Source organism: Chaetodon trifascialis, chromosome 19, assembly GCF_039877785.1.
Source record: "Chaetodon trifascialis isolate fChaTrf1 chromosome 19, fChaTrf1.hap1, whole genome shotgun sequence".
NCBI classification, from domain to species: Eukaryota; Metazoa; Chordata; class Actinopteri; order Chaetodontiformes; family Chaetodontidae; genus Chaetodon; species Chaetodon trifascialis.
The window spans coordinates 11,276,770-11,294,716 of NC_092074.1; the positions used below are offsets into that span (position 1 = coordinate 11,276,770).

Consider the following 17,947-nt stretch of genomic DNA (forward strand, 5'->3'; position numbering starts at 1 on the left):
TGCCAAAGTGCCTTTGAGCAAGACAGCTGAAAAATACAAGTCTGAAAGTATGTGAAGCAGATCTTATTTCTTGGTTAAATGTCATTGAACGTAAACTTTTTGTATGTAAAACAGCAGAATCAGAATCACTGACCTATATTTATGAAATGCTGAGCATATTAGATTTTTATTTCACATTATTTGCCTGTTTAATTGGCCAAAATGAAGTTTGATTTCAAGCAAAAAGCCATGTGTCAGTGACTGAGCACAAGCAGCGGATCATCATATTAATGTAAAGTTTGCCCCGTACAGACACCTCCTCACCGGCACGACATCAGGCTGACTGATGGAGAATCTGCACCACCTTCTCTCCGGTAAAGAGGATGGGTGGAGGACAGACGGTGTCACCCTCGGGAGCAGCTTCATCACTGACAGCATGTTACAGGTCTGTGAGGCAGACAGCGGGGAGGAGCGCCGGGGCGAGCCGACAGCAGCCCATCACCAGTAAGCATTGATCATCCTTTACCGTTTTCCGTCTCTGCTCTGTGAGGACTAAACGGCGTCGTTGGCGCGTTTTTTACCGCGTGTTTACTGGCGTTTATTTCCCGTTGCTGTTGTGTTGTCGGCCTGTGGCGGTGACAGCGGTGCGTTTACTGCGCCTTCACCGCCGCTTTGACGCTGCGGGGAGGCTGCGCGGTGAATGGTGCCCAGCTGGATCCCCTCGTTTTATGAGACGATTCACTTAAACAAATAAGTAAAGCAGCTGATATAACGATCTACAGGAGGTTTGGCTGTGAACAGCTAATTCAGTGTCAGCGCATCAATACATTGGCAGCGGCTAGTTTAAAGGGAAGCCCGTTGGGCTCGGTTCAATAACTCACACTGACCGGTGATTAAACCGTGGTGAGGCTTCAGACGCAGATCTGACTGTTCTGCAATTGTTCTAGAAGATGTATTGATTAAGAGACAGATAGATAGATCCCACTAAAGAGCCGCTTAATAACCACAAAGCCTGTTGTGTATCAGACAGAGCAAAGCTTTATTTATTGTGTGCCAGGCTAATAAACTGACTTAAGGAAATGTTGAGACACAACATTTCCAGTGTCTCCAGTCTCCCCCTGCCTCTCTTCATGTCTCATAGGTGACCGGAGCTGGTTTGGATGGTGTCCTTCACCCCATCAGAGATGCTGCTTTCAGATGCTCATGGAGAAATGTGAAGGAGACTGAAAACTGACGGTGCCACTCAAACTACTCTGTGAAGGACAGGAGTAATTGGTCTGCATCAAGGCTGTGTGCTGTTCTGCAGGTACAATGTGTCAGTGTTGGATGAGACATCGCCCGGTCAATTGTACAGAATCAAACAGCTCAGTGTTTGTTTTTGGCCTGCAGTTAATGATCATTTTCCTCAGCCAAAACTCAAAAATATACAGTTTACTATCGCATAAGACAGAAAAAGCAGCAAGTTTAGTTTTAGTAGCTTTAATTTTACACCTAATGACTTTGCCAGCTGTAAAACATGTTGAATACAATGTGTTTTCATTATGATCTGTATGTGTGATTGGTGTTGACACGCTTGAGTCAGCCCGACCCCTTCTTACCTGTTCCCACATCCAATTTAGTATATTTTTTGTTAAAGCAGTTGGTCTGGGGTCTACTGTAATAACCCCAAACTTAAGTAATGTGACTATTTAAATGATATAGTGTACATTTTTTGTGTTACATATCATGTATTTGTTCATGAGCGCATCACATGTGACATCTAAAGTGGGGAATATTTAAATTCCAACAAAACACAAGGATTAAATGATTAATCAATTGTCAAAATACTTTCATTTGTTCTGCTTCTAATTCTTTTATATCATTAAGCAGTGGGTGTAATGGAAAGAAGAAAGATGAAATAGTGACCAAATTATCACAGATCTTTCTGTGCAAATTGGAAAAAAAACTGGGTCAGCACACGTTCAGTCCCCTCAGTCAGTCTCACAGCCTCCTCTGATTTAGTCTGGGTTTCTTTTCCCTCTCTGAAGACGCGTCCAGCCGTGAAGTGAGGGAGCCCTGAGGCAGAGCTATGGGCTGCGGGGGGAGCAGGACTGACGCTCTGGAGCCTCGATACCTGGAGAGCTGGACCAAGGAGACGGAGTCGACGTGGCTGACCAGCACGGACACTGAGATCCCCCTGTCGTCCATCCAGAGCATCCCCTCGGAGGGCTCTGAGGCCGGCTTCACCTCTGAGAAAACAGCCAGCCCGGGTAAGAAGAATGAATCACGGCTGAGTGGATCGCTGACTGAACACTTCATCGATCTCCTAACAGGAACAGACAGTAATTTAACAGCCAAACACATGAATGATACATTTATGGTTGTATAGATTAGTGCTTAATTAGATTCCCACTTTGATTTTTTTATCGATCTTTGCACCAAATCCACATCCATCATTTGTAATTGCTGCATTATGAGTGTTGCATTAGCAGAAATTCAGTTTTTTGTTCAGTTTCATACCAGTCTGATATTTGCTTTTATTCACGCTGAGCATGTAGAGTTCAGGCTTTGGGTCATTTGCTGAAAGTAATTTGGCAGGATTAGCAACCTAACATCAGACTGAAGCGTGACAGCTGCAGTGTACAGTATGTGTTGGTACATCTGCTTTTCCCTGTAGGAAAAAAATCCCACAAGTGTTACACATTTTGGAGGCATGATTCAAAGAAGAATCCATTGTGCACAAGGAAAATCAATCTGGAAAATGTGTGACAAGCTCAACGAGTGGGTGCCCTCACGCTGTAGCGACGGATTGTGAATGACATGAGGACACTTTGCTTTGTTCTTCTTCTCGTATGCTGTTAGTCACTACCTGCAGCTCCAAAAACAGACCATAATTCTGCTCTTTGTTAATTTGTCTGTTGCACTGAATTGCGGGTGTGTTTTCTTTGAAGCCGGGAGGCGATGAATCAGGAAATGGGCGTAATAGGCTGCATCAAAAGCCACTGCGCTCAAACGCGACTTGGCTCTCATGGTAACACATGCAGCTCTTTGTGAACGCAGGCCGAGGAGCCTTGATGTCATTGTGAAGACAAACTCAGTGACGCTCTGCTCCGTGGAGATAAAACAGATCCAGAATTGGGCAAGTTAATTAGCAAACATTAGCTCCACCGTAGTGCAGCATGCATGTGTGAGATGTGTTTTTTATCACTACTGTGCAGAATTTTCTTTAAAAAATTTGAGTTCGCATTCACACATGAACAAGGAGGACGCAGTCTGTGCAGCTACTTTATATGTAAATACATTTTAAAGACATCAAGGTACCGTGTGCACAGACTGCAGGTGTGTGGACATCCACGTTGAGGATTCACCCCCACATCCAGCTCTCAGACCTTTTTGCTTTGAGAGCGACAAAGCTGAGCTTTTCTTTTGTTCCAGTTCCAGATTTCTTTGAGGACGGCCTCCCTCTACCCGCTCAGGCTTACCTGAAGGTCTGCTCGGCCGTGTCTGAAGCCAGTCTGAATGACGTGAAGCCCAGCAGTCCCCCTGCAATACTGGGTTCTCCAACCAGGGAGGCGGCGTTATCTTCATCTGGCACCACAGTGCAGCGCACAAGTGTCCTACACACTGAGGAGATTGTAAGAGTCTCTTTAATTAGTCCAGTTTAGAATATCAAAGCACCTTTTCTTTTTCTTTTCTGTTGATTTATTCAAAGTAATGAGTTGTGGGAATCAAACCATCTTTGACATTGCTTTCATATCTTGCTCACACGTTACACTAATTGATTCATGGACCATCCGAAAATTATCAGCATAGAGTTTGTAGGACCCTACTAGACATATTTCCACATTAATGAAGGTATTTTTTTTATTCATTCTTCATCACTATCAGACAAAATGGCAGGACAATCGCATGTCGACCAAGCAGGTGACCATCACGGTGACGCAGAGCATCCATCAGGTGGACAAGAAGGGGAAGGTGAGGAAGTCCCTCACCACCTACGAGGTAATGAAGCCTGTGGAAAGCCTCAAACAGGCGGCCACACAAAACACTTGAGCGCAGGGGAGGCTGGAAGAAGCCAAAGACTAACGAAGACAACTGTGAAATGTCAGCGGGTAAAAGTGAATTATTCCAGTATTACTTCATAAATATTTTAGTTTTGTATGTGACATTGACACAGGACGTGTAGTTGCTGCTGTGCTAGTATGGCTCAGGAAAGTGAACTTGATTGTGATGATTTGCACTCCTTACAGTGAAGCCTGGACATGCAGGGGTTTGTGATGACAATGTAAAGAACTGTCTTAGTACATCGTGTTGTTTTGCGCAATAAAGTGTTCAATTTTCTGATCTAGTCGTTCGTGTTTTCTAATGACTATTAAAAACGTTGATTGTCCTTGTTTTTGATGACTTCATAAAAGCTGCATATCTCACACATCAGGTTCACCAGTTTTAATGGGATCAGTGTGTTGGCACTTTTGAGGAACAAATAAAACTTTTCCGGGATCATCACTCAGTATGTACATCATATGTAGCATGTAGCATCTTCTCTGCTGCAGAGTGACTATGTGCTCCTGGGGGATCGGTGGCTGTAACAGCAGTTCTGAGGTCAGCTTTGCGTTAAAGGCACGTGGATCTGTTTTTGATGGTCGTAATGTATTTGTCCCGATCTGAACGCTGGCTCTTCCTTGTCCATCCACTCCTCCGCACAGAAGTCTGGGAAGAAGAAACGGATTTCTCTTTGTGCCGACTCGGCAGAATCTGGAGGGAGGGGAGATAAAAAACATGATTTAGTACATTTCCTCACTTGTCAGCACACTGAGCCTAAATCTTTAAGCTTGCATGGAATGGGCGACTAAAGTCTGAGGTTTCTAAATTTACGGCTTTGTCTGAAGTCTCCCGTTCACTCATTTCACGCTCAAAAAAAACGGCGCAGCACCAACACAGTGCACAATCCAGTGAAAAGGGAACCGATTGGACACAGCCTAGGTGATCTGTTAATACTGCCTTAATATTTTTCAGCAAATGGACCAAGATTTATTCAAATATTTGCAACACAACTTTCCTAGAGAATAAAGTTTCAAGCTATTTGCCTTTTTGCCCCATAATTACAGTTACAGTGAGAGTTTGCCAAAGCTAAACATGCTAAATCTGCAGCATGTGAGCAGACAGCCCACGTGATAATGTACAGGCTTAAGACACATAGAAATCCACGACACTCAACACGCTGCCTACCTGAGCCATGGGTCGTGTTTCGTGTGTCTGTGAGTCCAAACTGGGCCCTGATGGATGCAGGCGAGGTGTATCTGGCTCTGAACACTTTGGTCGGTCCCATCAGTTCTCTCCAGTGACATATGGCGTCCTCTCTGGCTAAAACGTACGCTCGCATCGGACCACTGAGGGGAAAGAATTCAACAATATAACCAATCAAGCATGTTCTGCTCCGTGTGGCTGTTACAGACATTTCATTTTAAACACGGGACACTTTCTAACACTGAGCTGACAGCTCCGATGAGATGAAAAGTGACTGCAGACACCTTTTGGTAATGCGGTGGGGGCGTGCAGAGCTCTTGTGAGCAGGGTACAAGATAATTTTCAGACAACTGATTCAGGGAGTGCTGTACTAAACATGGCAGACCGCTGACAATTGAGACTCCTGTTGTGAATGTTTCAGAAAATGATTTATTTCAGCAGCAAAGAGGAACGGCAGGTGGGTTACACAGTATGGAAATTTCTCCATTATTCCATTTCAAATCGATCAGAGAGAAAACAGAAAGTATCCGAATGCATCAAAGCATCAGTGGTGGTTTGGGAACATCTGCGCTGGCTTACCTGGACATGAATTCAACAAGCCTTTGGTAGAAGAATCGCCCTAAGAAGCAAAACAAAAGCAGGTTAAACAGAGATTTCAACATTTTGACTCAAAAATAAACATCAGCATTATCAGAAATCATTTCCAGTTATCCTGCTTCTGAGTCACTACAGCAGAACTTTGCTCATTTACATAAATGTGAACAGCAGCTGTGGCCTCACCTGAATGTTCAGCATAAAACCTCTGTGAGTCCTGTCTCGTCCACACGAGATCTTTGCATCTAACAATCGCAAAGTTGTTGTCCAGGATTGTCTGGTGAAGAGTCTGAAAGACAGAAAAACATTGAAATATGTTTGGATCTACACTACGTGTGTGCAGATTTCTTTCAAAATGCAGGAACAAGGTATTTTTATTATTATTATATCATCTACTGTAGTAGACCTGCCTGGAGGGATGATACTTAAAACCAGTATTCTGATAAAAAAAAAAAAAGATCATTCTCCGGCACAGATGGCAACAGAGGTAAACTGCTCCAATTTATTCTGCTGTGAAATGGGACCTTTCACTGATGGAATATTTCATGACTGACACAGCTCTCAGGTCTTTGAGGCCGCGGGGCTTGTAAATCTATCAGGACAGCAAATGGAGCTTCACCTTCACTGTTTGAATTAAAGAGCGAATGCAGCAGGTTTAGGCCCTGTCAGTTAACAGGCCTCTCCTTTATTATTTTATTTCATGCTGAGCTAAAAGTAAAAAAAAAAAAATGAATAAAGACAAAGACAATCAAATGTTTTATGTATTCCACAGTCTAAATCTTATGGCACTACTAAATTGGGACATGATGTGTAATAATGGGACACTGCAGGGAGTATCAGGGACATAATCAGTGAACATTTTGAATTACATTTTGAACATATGTGACTATGGAACTCACCAAGAAGCAACGTGAGATATGAGAAAATAACGATCCCCACCTTGATGTGTATTGTCGGTGGTGTTCAAACTGCTGAAGCAGTGTACTTGAATGTGTTTGGAGACAGACCTAATGTCTATGCTAACTCTCAGCTCACCTCTAACATCACAGGATGAGCCACAGCATCCGGTTTGATGACCGCCAGGGTGAGCTGCAGCACTTTGGACAGACTGCGAGCTGTCAGCAACATCGCCTGCAGAGAAGACACAAATCAAAGGCTGCTCACGCTGTTAGCTGTGGATGTGACAGCTAGCTAACTGCTATTAGCTTTAGCCAACGGTTTGAACGTGAAACTGAAAAAAGCCACATATATACAGTGCAAACATAAGCCGAAAAAATCCGACCTTCGACAATGAAGTAACTAAACTGTTAAAGCTCACAAGTATTTCCTCCAGCTTCAGTTACAGATACAAACCTCAGTTTCTAAGCCCCTGGTCACTTTGAAGAGGAGAGGAGCGCCGCCATACTGCCGCGAATATGAAGCCGTTTCTTTAATATGAAGCCTCCCCTTCGTGTCCGCACGTATATGTCCTTTTTATAGTGGTTTCTGTAACCACACACTGGGATATTCACGTGATTTTACACGTTAAACGGGCGAATATACGCTGAATTACCCTTCGCACAGCTCAGTCCGCTTGTAAATACTGTCCCCAGAAACTGGAGAAGCACATTCAGTTCCCACTGCCGGAGTGACGCCAGGTAAAAACTCATAAACTCGTGACAAAATATTTATGTATTTCACAGCTCGGTTAATATTTGTAAAAGTTAAAACATACATGTGCTGTGCTGTGCGTGTGACTTTATGTTTAAAGTAACTGAATCACCAGGTTAACACACATGTAATGCACTTATAACGCATCAGAAACTACACTAGTTGTGAAGTTTGGTCCAACTCAAATCCTTTGGGACATCGTTTGGGAGTCTCTTTATAGTAGAAATAAAGCGGACTGTGTTTCTGGTTTCCTTGCTCCACAGGGACAAGGTCACTACAAAACAACACAATTGGATCTAACTGGGATTCAGTGAATCGCACAACGGCACTGCAGCAAAGTAGATTCCTTCCATATGAGTGCTTGAATTTCAGTCCTCAATCTGAATGACACTGTACCTCTTCACTGCACTGAGCTGCAGCCCACCTTTGCAATGTCACACTTCATGAAAGAGGTACTCAAATATTTAAAAAAGAAATCTATTTATAATCTGTAAAAAAAAAAAAAGAGTCAGAGAGAGAGAGAGAGAGAGAGAGAGAGAGAGAGAGAGAAAGAAAGTCTATCTACAAATGTTCTTTATTTTTACTATGCCTGTTCAATAAGCAAATAAATTAATCAATTCTTGTGTATTATTCCATCCATGACCAGGCATCCATCATTAACAGGATGCCCCGTGTGTTTGTTCCTTTGACAAACACAGTCACAATGTTCCCATGTATCCCATTGGTTTACACTTTACTATTTGAAAAACATGTCTCGGTTCATGAGCTATGAATCTTGCAAAAACTGTTCTTTGTTCAGTTCTTATATTCTCTTTAAATATCAAATCCTAGAAAAGATACACAATGTTATAGATTGCCTCATTGGGGCTTTAAGGTGAATTTCCCCAGCGCTTCAGAGCTTCATGAAGCATGAAGCTTGTCTAAATGACATCTCTTTAAATCTTGGAACTGTAAAGTTGAGATTATTGAATAGATGCTCATGAGTAGCTGATATGACAGCTACAAGCAGGGACTGGAGCGAGAGAGATTTCTGTCTGTGGAATTTCATCAATGTGGGAGATCAGACATACAGTATGAGTTACAAACACGGAGCACATTCCAGCAATGCAAAATGGCCACACCCTTGAAAAGAGGAGGTTGTGTGTGTGTGTGTGTGTGTGTGTGTGTGTGTGTGTGTGTGTGTGTGTGTGTGTGTGTGTGTGTGTGTGTGTGCACGCGCGTGCGTGCGTGCGCGTGCATTACTGTGGGGTTTGACATTCAGAGAGAATAGGAGGGAAGAAAGGGGGGATGGATGTCCCACATAGGTTTCTCCCACCTGCCCATGTCATGTGACTTGGGGTGACACCACAGCTGTTACCACCCATGAGGGGGATGGAGAGGACAGGAGGAGGTGTTGGGTGGGTGAGGGGTTGAATGGGGCAATTTTTTTTCAGGATATAGCAGAAAAAACCACGTACCTACAGACCATGTAGTAAGTCTTGTATTATTATGTGTTATTATAGGAGGACATACTCAGATCCTTTACTGAAGTACCTAAAATATTCCATTGCAAGTAAAGTCCTGTAGTCAAAATCCTACTCAGTACTGTCAGCTAAATATACTTGAGATAGTAAATCTAACAACTAGTCTTTATGACTTACAATTTAAAAGAAATCACATATTAACACTGGTGCAGCTCTGAGCATGTCAGTGTAGAAGCTGAGGGTTTGTTTTAATGACTGTATATACAGACAGGTCATTAACTTCCTGAAGGGTCACATGAGAAATCTGAAGTGTGCTGCGCAGCCAAAGAAATAGATCTAAATAATGAGACAATCTGGGTAATATTTGCAGTGTATTTAGTGGACTGGTGGTGGTTGTGTATGTGTATATTTTGCTGTTTTGGAGAAAAAAGGTTATTGCAGAGTGCGTGTCTCATATTTATTTTGAGAAGGATGAAGCCAATCTAACATTGTTCTCCTGCAATGAAACCTTTGGCTCTTTCCAACTTCGACTTTCCTCTCATCTTTGCATGTGTTATTTTTAATAAAACAGGAGAAGTGTTGCGAGTAAATGTCTCTTTGGTTGAACTGCTGACAGCTCATACACATCTGAAACAGGACAAGGAGCTTCAATTAGATACTGTGTTTTTGGAAGTGATTGCAAGTCCAACAGGTTGGGATCCGCTGCTTAAATCTACAGTGAATAGTGTTTTCTAAACTTTTTATTTATAATTTAAATCTGAAAAGCAACTACTAACTACTCCTGTCAGAAAAATTTAGCCGAGTAGAAGTATCAATTGACATAAAGTGGAAATACTCTTGGGTAAATGTACTTAGTTACACTCCACCGGTGACTCTGGTTTTATGTAATTTGATGGATGACCTGTGAGAGATGAGGTATGAAGGTGATGGTTTGTTGCTGCTAAGTCAAATCATAAGTGAATGTTGCAGCTCTGTAACGTAGCTCCTATCTACTGATGTACATGAGTGACGGAGGTCAACAGATGGTGGTGAAGATTTTGACTCCAGTTACTCACTGACTGCTTCAGACAGATGCCAATTGTCTTGTCAGAGCCGACTCAGGACATGCGGGATGCAGATGATAACAAGAAAGTTGAATCACAAGATGTAATCGAGCCCAGATTACATTGTGTGTCATCACAGAAGCGATTCTGACTCATCGGCTCAGAGAATTCACAGCAAAATAGAGCAAGTATCAACCTGTGTAGTTCAGGAGATGTTTTTAAAAGTGTTTTAGGATCTGCTTGCCTTAATTAGAGCCGAGAGATGATGGGACTGGAAATATTTAGGAACTCAGATGTTCATTATCTTCTTTGGTGCTCTCTTTCTCTTCTGATGATGTGAATGTCTCTATAGTTTAAAGAATGGTGGAACGCGTCATTTGAATGCATCTGGGAGCTCAGATGATGTGTTGTTTTAACAGAACAAACAGGACTCAGGATGGACGACGGACAAAGCGGCCCACCGTTGTTCTCTGCTGACTCTTCCTTTAAACATCCTCAGCTGGGCGGCTGATTCAGCTGATCCCCCGCTCTCTGCCCACCATGAAGCCCACCGTCACCCCTGTTGCTGCTGCTGCTGCTGTTGCTGCTGCTGCTGCTGCTGCCTCTCCTGCAGTTGTCGTTCCCTTTTGGTGGGGAATCAGGCAGCTGACCAACGACCCCCACGGCCACTTTTAGTGTCCATAGGCCACTCCGCATACATTCATCCACCAGGAGCCACAGCAGAGGATGACATGAAAACATGTTGAACATACATTAATATGTATGTGATGGCAGACAAGCATTTGAGGCGAATAAAACTCAAAAAAGCGTCTCCAACATACATTTGCATGAGCACAAGTAGGTCAAAAAGGCAATGCCCCCTAAACTGGCATTTTAGTTACTGTAGATGAACTATACGTCAGGCACAGACACTCTGAATTTCGACTCCTCATAATCGGTGCCAAACTTAATAATTACTTTCGGGAAACTTTCTTGGAAACTACAGACCTGTGATGATATATTATGTTGCGTAGTGCATTAAAACAGTGTTCTAATTGTAAATTTAAGCTGTTGTCCTCGTTTGTGGGCCTGTGAAGCTCTATGAGAAAGGCTGCTCATGCTGGATTTTTCATCGAACAACCACAGCGCACATTTTATTAAAGAAGTTTTCACCTGATTTGTGAGAAAATAATACATACTCTGTGTTGACCTCTGGTGTGCACCTATCCACCACATCGCAGCTCACCTGTCACCAGGTCACCCAGAGGCCGCCTGACTGTTATAACGGGGCCATTTAAAGGGTGGGGGACACAGGCCCCCGACATAACACCCAGAACCCTTTTATGTCCTGATTGTTTGATTGGTGAGAAAAGTAAGGGATGTGTTTCCTGTCATGACACCTCTTGGGGCTTTAGCAACAAACCACAGCCTAATTAGGGCGCCATATCTCAACCCATATGAATGAAACCTATATGTGATCAAGAGTGACCACCTTTTGTTTGTCTTAATGTGCTGATGTGACCAGTGTGTTTTTTTGAGTTTGGATGATTGTTTTTGGTGAAAACAATGTGAAATTGTGGGTTAGACTGTAACCAAACAGCTAAATCAGCTTCTTAATCATAAGACCTGAACTGTATCCCTGGAATGAGTTCACTCTCTGATCTAATGACCTCAAAGCATCTAAATCCTCCTGCCTCCTCTGTGGATCGCGGGAGCGGTCTGTTTCACCTCTCCATCACCTGTTCTCTCTTTTAGCCTAAATGCCTGTGACCTCTGACCTTCCTGCTCCATTGCTCCACCACACGGGACCAGGCTCTCTGCAACAGCTGTGTCAACCTCAGGCCTGGCAACTGGTGTGCCCAGGGAAGGACACAGAGTGGCATTAATGTCAGACCATGTAATGAGTCAGCAACATGGCACCGTCCGGCCTCCGTCAGGATCAAGCGGTTCACTTTTACATGCTGGTTTCTCATTGAAGCATCCTTCACTGGTTTAAAGATTTTAGGTTTTACTTTCTCATGCTGTGTGATTATTTTTTTTTCTTACATGCTGCATATATTTGCCGCTGTGTTAGTACATATAAACACCTAAAATCTACAGTATCTCTGATATTAGTATATATTTTCATTCACTGTTTGCGAATATGTTGAGCTGTTATTTGTGAACTTTACCCCACTCTCTAACATCTTAAAATACATTTTTAGTCCTGTGTTTGCAGAATAATCTTAAAAAAATCAGACTTAGAATGAATGTAATGTAAATGTAAGGTTAGCTCTCTACCTCCTGCAGAGTTTCCTTTGTAAAACAGGGGGTTAGTCTGTGAGGTTGTCCCATCCCGTGCATGTGCGGGACCTGGTCTGGTGTCAGCTGCCAGTTTATTTATACCAATAGAAATCCATGCTATCCACTGTTAAAGAAACTGCTCTGGGGACTGACCCCAGGCCTATCTTCTACCTGCTGTCCAGAGGGAAATTGTTTCCTCCTGCCAAGAGAAGCATGTTGTGACCTCCCCAGAAGCAGTGGGACACTGGCAGCAGGGTGGATGGGTATGACAGAGGGGAACAAAGTGATTAGCAAACGGGGGCCCCGGTATGTGAACACGGGTTAAAAATAACCTCGCTGACCCAATTTGTAGATAACATGCAACACAAGCGCTGAGCTCCTGCGCTGTCTTCTTCCCATTTTGGCTTAATTGTTCTTCAAAAGTAGTGAAATGTCACACTGAATCTCACTCTCACATCAGATCATGATCATGATTTGTGAGGTTTTTTTTATGGGATTCGTTGAAACTATAAATGATCACCAGAGTGACTGGGATGGATGGGCTGGAACTCAAATAAATCAAACAGAAGAGGGGTTGACAGATAAAAAAAATATGACGGAGTAAGATGAGATCTTTTGCATGATGCGTGACACATGATGAAAGAGAAGCAGATGATTCGGTGAGAGTCTGTTTGCTGGTAAATCCTCGGCCTGTGAGCCAGTATGTGATCAGCTGTCCATTAAGAGGAACAGCAGGATTATGATTTGTGTCTTAACCATTGTGTCCGGTGTGAGCGACCAAGAATCCACTCAACAATGAAAGTTATCTGATATTCCTAGCTCCCAGATATATCTGGCAAGGCCTTGGCGCATAGCTGGCATTAGTGGAAATGTTGCATTTGTGATACACCCTGGCGAGGGGCCATGGGAAATATTGAACAACTGTCGAATTTAGACAACATCCTGTGGCGGAGAAAAACGGGAGCTACAAAGATGCGATGGGGTGGCTATTTGTGGACAGCGAGTGCCTCGAAAATAGCGAGACTATTAGGTTTCAATATAAGCCCCCCTCTCTGAGCTCGAGCTTTCTGTGAATGAGGCCCGGGTTCCTATCACACCCAGCCCCAGCGCTGATTTTAGAACACAGGTGTTGACCTTAGTGGAGCGGCTTGTGCTTGCAGCAGAGGAAAATGAACCCCTGAGCTGGAGCCTCTTCAGTGTTGGCCACTCTGTGATCACACAGATCCTTCAAAATGGTCATATAAGGATCTACAGATTCTATACAATTACTTTGGAGATAATAAGAGCAAGTAAGGTGTCTGATCCTCACCGGCTGATGAGAGCTGAAAAGTTGTTGCAACACTTAAATTGGTTGATTACTCCTTCAGCTCAGCCATTTCTCTTGATTTCTCCATTCCCATAAATGTTACATTCAGTGTTTTGTAAGCGTCATGGTGGCAGGATGGTCACCCTGTGGCCATCCCGGAGAATTTATTGCTTGGTTGTTATGGTGCAGACCCATATAACTTATTCACACTCCTCACATATCATCGACTCCGCTTCATTAACACAGGTTTACCTTACTGTTTGTCAAAGGATTTGCCACATTTGGTTGACCGTGTTTCCTCTCAGGCAGTCACCTCAAGACATCATGTCATCACATAGAAATGGCTTTTGTCAGAGGCTACTAAATGCTTTGACAACAGCGAGCGTCACTTTTTCCAACACTGTAAACGATACAATGAAACTGAAGCGAAGCGCGGAAACCAAACAGGGATGAAACTCAACCTTGGCTTCAGCTGTGGCTCGTGGCTGCTGTAACTGCTGTTCTGACTGTACCCCCAAACCCTATAAAACACGCCCATCGTGCAGTTGCTTCCTTGTTTCTCTGTATCCCTCTCTTTTTCTTTTTTTTTTCCTCCAAAAAGGAGCCATTGACATTCGGTGTAAAATAGAGGCAGGGTGGGGTGGGGGCTGAGCGGAGGAACGGTAGGGGTGTAGGGTGTCTCGAGCCCAGTGTGAACAGCTGAGAGGTGTGATTTCACAGGCTGGCTCCCCCCTGTCAGGGCCCTGATTGGGCCGGACAGGAGGCGCAGGAGAGGCCCGGGCTTCTAAAGGACACCAACAGGTGGGAGGCCGCTTTGGAGGGGGGCGCTCCTGGCGGGATAGAAAAGGCCGATCTGCAAGGCCTGTCGTGGGCACATCCACAGGCCAGATACGGAGGAGGATGGTTGATCGCAGGAGAGCTGAGGCGAGCAGAGGAGAGGGGCAGGATGAGGTTTACAGGAAGCTGAAGGGTAGTTTGAGCTTTGGTTGGTCAGAGTTTGATCTTTTCTGTGGTGACAGAAAGTGTTTTTGGTCATAGTCCTTTTTTACATCTCTGCCTTTTGGCCACTTTTCATGAGAGGCTTTTCTTTTTTCTCGGTTAATGTAAAAGGTTAACTGGGCTAAAATGGGCTTTACAATGACAAGCAGAGGTTGCAGACTTCTAGTCCCTCTGGTTTTCTTTGATTTGTACCACCAAGTGAGTAAACTCAGGTGTCAAACCAGTTGTTCAATGTCTTCTGTAAGTTTTACGATAGACCGAGCACACTGTGGCAGAGGCTGACACCTCCGTCAGGTGAGGGGGAAGCTAAGGTGTGATACAGGAAAGAATCAGGAGCCATCACAGTCTAATCAAAGTAGAAGGGCGAGTCTTTCTAAAGGCCATTTGGTTCGGAGCTGCTTGACACAGCAGTGGTTAGATATACCCAAGGAGGTCACCACCAGACAGTGTAGGAGACGCCGCCTGAACCCAGCGTGGCCTCAGGCTCAACTCCAGCTACGCAAGAAAACCACCAGAGGAGACGCGGCAGGTTCAGTAAAGGTGAGTGGAAACATTTTCAATGCATTCAAGCTCAGTAAAGTTTCAAATGTTTGTCCTTTTAACACTCATTTCTTCACACAGTTGTTAGGGTCCACATAACTTGGCATGGCATAGTGTTTAGCAAAGAGGACAGATTGTGACCTTTGTGTGCTGGACGTCAGAATTCGCCTCGCCCTCCAGAGTTATTTAAACACAACAGCGTTCAGCACATTGGCATCAGCCATCAAAGAGCTGCAGGGGCTGCTGGTCAGCAGTGTTAACGTTAAATTCTCTAATACCTGTTGTGAGGGACATTTTCTTTCAGCACTGGGAGGCCCTACTTTTTGCTTGTACTGGAAGACAGCAGTCGGAAAACACATTAAAATAAAAATCAAACATGAAACTTCCCAATCTGTCAACCCAAACTTTGAATTTCTAACAAGTTTATGGCGCAGATGCCCAAAGCCGCCATCACGTGTCCTTCTTCGCTCGCTCTGTCACAGTTAACCATTGTTAAGCCGGGTTGCTCCCACTACTCTGCAACTGCGACTATGAAAGGGTGCTTTGTGTCTGAGGAGCGGTGAATCCAGTTGTTGCCCCTTGTGAGGACATGCTTCCTTATATCCCCATATTAATACACCACTTATGGAATGTAAGGAAGTGTGTGGTTTCAAGGGGACTTGAGCACCAACCGCACTGGGAAGACACTTCTGAGTTGATTATTTAAGAGCTCTAAAAGATGGAGCTTCACTGAGCGCAATACTGTCTGAGTGTGTCTTTGTTTTATGAGGTGGGTGGGTGGGGGATGTCAGGCTGCGTGTGTGTGTGTGTGTGGCAGGACAACAGGTGAGAGGCCTGTTCCCTCTCCTTCAGCTCAGGCACGTGTGCAGTTAGCATTACTCCCAGGGAGCCGCTGATCGGGTCTCAGGGACTTCTTGAAAAAATTCCTGCCCTGCCCCAACGGCTGACAGTGAAGGAGGATTGACAGACCACAGCTGTCACCCATTATAGCAACCGCAGGACTCTCAAAAAAGGAAGAGGGGAGGGTGGGCAGAGATGTGGAGCTGTCACTGAGGGCAAAGGTTTGCTCCTGTAGGCTGGATTTGGAAGGAAATAGGGCGATGTCGCTGGCTGTCAGGTTTCCCAAACCTCTAAATAGGACCTATCTGCTCGGTAACATGCAGATTTCTGTGCTGTAACTATGCAGATTATGTCAGGAGTGGTGATCATTTTCTCTCTCTGTGTTCCACCAGGTAAGACTGAAGAGGACATGACGGCCTGGCTGTTTGCAGACGATGTCCACCATCTATTTCCGCTCTTTCTCCTCTCTCATTTCTACGTCCTCCAACCCCTGCAACCTTCCCCCTCCACCCTCCTCCTCCTCCTCTTCACTGCATGCCCTCTCCTGCTCTCTCTCGCTCTGCCTCTTGCAGCTGAAGCAACACGCCTTGCTGTGGCTGGTCAAACGGAACCAAGTCAGGTGTTTCTGTGAGGTTTGGTCCCCTTCAACCAGCTACTGCGTCGTGAATTCAGTCAGCAGACACCGGCGTGGAGTCAAAGGCACAGTGGCATGTGCTGCACACTTTAGAGGCGGTCGTCTGTTGATGATGATAGATTATTGCTTTTCTTCAGTGGTTTGGTGTTGGTTGTTTCCTGTATGCCGATGGATGTTAATAAAGGATTTATGGCAACATGGTGGTGGATTAAGCATTTCTTCTAAACATTTAGAGTAAAAAAAAATATATAATTGTAAATTCCTCATACAAGCCCATTTTAAGCTGTTTTATTGTCTTTGTTTAGTCAGAATGGTACAATATGTTTCACCCAATCACCCAAATTACACTATATCTATCATTTGATTAATTAGTGATTCATACATAATAACCATGTTTAACTAAAAATAACTCCACTGAAAAGTCAAACTTGATCCCTTTAAATGGAGATGAGGCTCAGTAAGACTTGTTAACTCTACTAATAATTAGCTTATGATGACTTCTGTCCAGATGTAGCCTGTAGTCTTTGTCATATCTCCTTCAGTATAATCAAAAAGGCAGCAGAGAAAGAAATGATTAGAAAGTATTGTTGCTCAGCATCCATGATTCCTGCAATAATAATAATTATGTTCTGTGATGTTTTGTGTTTTTTATGATAATTTACTACAGGATTTTTGCTGGAGCCCAACAAGACAGTCTGGATGTGTCCATTTAAAGACACTGTCCTGGTGTTATTAAAGTCCTATTTTCAATACCCATATTTCACTCCCATGCACATGTTCGTTTATTCTAAAGGGGGTTGCAGGAATGTCAGCAAATCCCCCAAAATGTAATAAAAAGAGTCTTTAATATGGGTTACGCCTCCATATGTTGGTATGATAAAATGCATGTTACGTAATTTGTACTTTAGGTGGTAGCCTAAAGCAGTCTAGCTCTCAAAATGGTAATCATAACAGAAAAGTGATGGCTGTATATTTAATACTGACATCACACACACACACACACACACACACACACACACACACACACACACACACACACACACACACACACACACACGCACACACAAATGAAATTGTCAGATTTCAATTTGTTGCTGGAGGCTATAAAACATACAGAAGGATTCGATCAACAATGGCGGTGAAAGGGCTTCAGGGGAAATCTATTCTTAAATTATAATGTTACCCTGAATTGCTTGGAGCACAGTGGCAGCGCCGTCACTTGACATCTCTCCAGCTAATGCTTGTCCAGGTCCTGTGTAAGTGTGTGTGTGTGTGTGTGGGTGGGTGGGTGTATTTCAGGCCTATATGTGTAATGAATAATAAATATTTAATTTCCCCAATGAGAGATTTATAAGATACATCTTTTCTTTCCCTCTACACAAAAATGCTATGCAGTGCAGGGAGATTTACT

The 17,947-nt window shown here is 43.8% G+C and overlaps 2 protein-coding genes across 3 annotated transcripts; one reads left to right on the top strand and one right to left on the bottom strand.

Annotated features, from left to right (window-relative positions):
* The first annotated feature begins 355 nt into the window (after positions 1-355).
* baalcb (BAALC binder of MAP3K1 and KLF4 b) lies at positions 356-4,348 on the top strand. Of its 2 annotated transcripts, XM_070987277.1 has the most exons (5): positions 356-483; positions 1,121-1,285; positions 2,007-2,228; positions 3,394-3,593; positions 3,847-4,348. In XM_070987277.1, the coding sequence occupies exons 3-5, from the start codon at positions 2,048-2,050 to the stop codon at positions 4,009-4,011; spliced, it is 546 nt and encodes a 181-aa protein (XP_070843378.1). In that variant the 5' UTR covers positions 356-483; positions 1,121-1,285; positions 2,007-2,047; the 3' UTR covers positions 4,012-4,348. The 2 variants fall into 2 exon arrangements, with proteins under 2 accessions (XP_070843378.1, XP_070843379.1); XM_070987278.1 differs by lacking the exon at positions 356-483 and having other exon boundaries at positions 1,143-1,281.
* Positions 4,320-7,404, bottom strand: nme6 (NME/NM23 nucleoside diphosphate kinase 6). Its single transcript, XM_070987276.1, has 6 exons — positions 7,153-7,404; positions 6,835-6,930; positions 5,986-6,088; positions 5,785-5,824; positions 5,188-5,348; positions 4,320-4,713 (listed from the first exon to the last, which is right to left on the bottom strand). The coding sequence occupies exons 2-6, from the start codon at positions 6,925-6,927 to the stop codon at positions 4,562-4,564; spliced, it is 549 nt and encodes a 182-aa protein (XP_070843377.1). The 5' UTR covers positions 6,928-6,930; positions 7,153-7,404; the 3' UTR covers positions 4,320-4,561.
* Positions 7,405-17,947: the final 10,543 nt, after the last annotated feature.

Bases quoted from the DNA above. Each gene is read 5' to 3' on its own strand.
- baalcb (XM_070987277.1), top strand. From the start codon at position 2,048: ATGGGCTGCGGGGGGAGCAGGACTGACGCTCTGGAGCCTCGATACCTG. The intron at 2,229-3,393 runs GTAAGAAGAATG...CTTTTGTTCCAG, and splicing joins TGAGAAAACAGCCAGCCCGG to TTCCAGATTTCTTTGAGGAC. The intron at 3,594-3,846 runs GTAAGAGTCTCT...CATCACTATCAG, and splicing joins TCCTACACACTGAGGAGATT to ACAAAATGGCAGGACAATCG.
- nme6 (XM_070987276.1), bottom strand. From the start codon at position 6,927: ATGTTGCTGACAGCTCGCAGTCTGTCCAAAGTGCTGCAGCTCACCCTG. The intron at 6,089-6,834 runs GTGAGCTGAGAG...TCTGTCTTTCAG, and splicing joins CTCATCCTGTGATGTTAGAG to ACTCTTCACCAGACAATCCT. The intron at 5,349-5,784 runs GTAAGCCAGCGC...CTTTCCCCTCAG, and splicing joins CTTGTTGAATTCATGTCCAG to TGGTCCGATGCGAGCGTACG.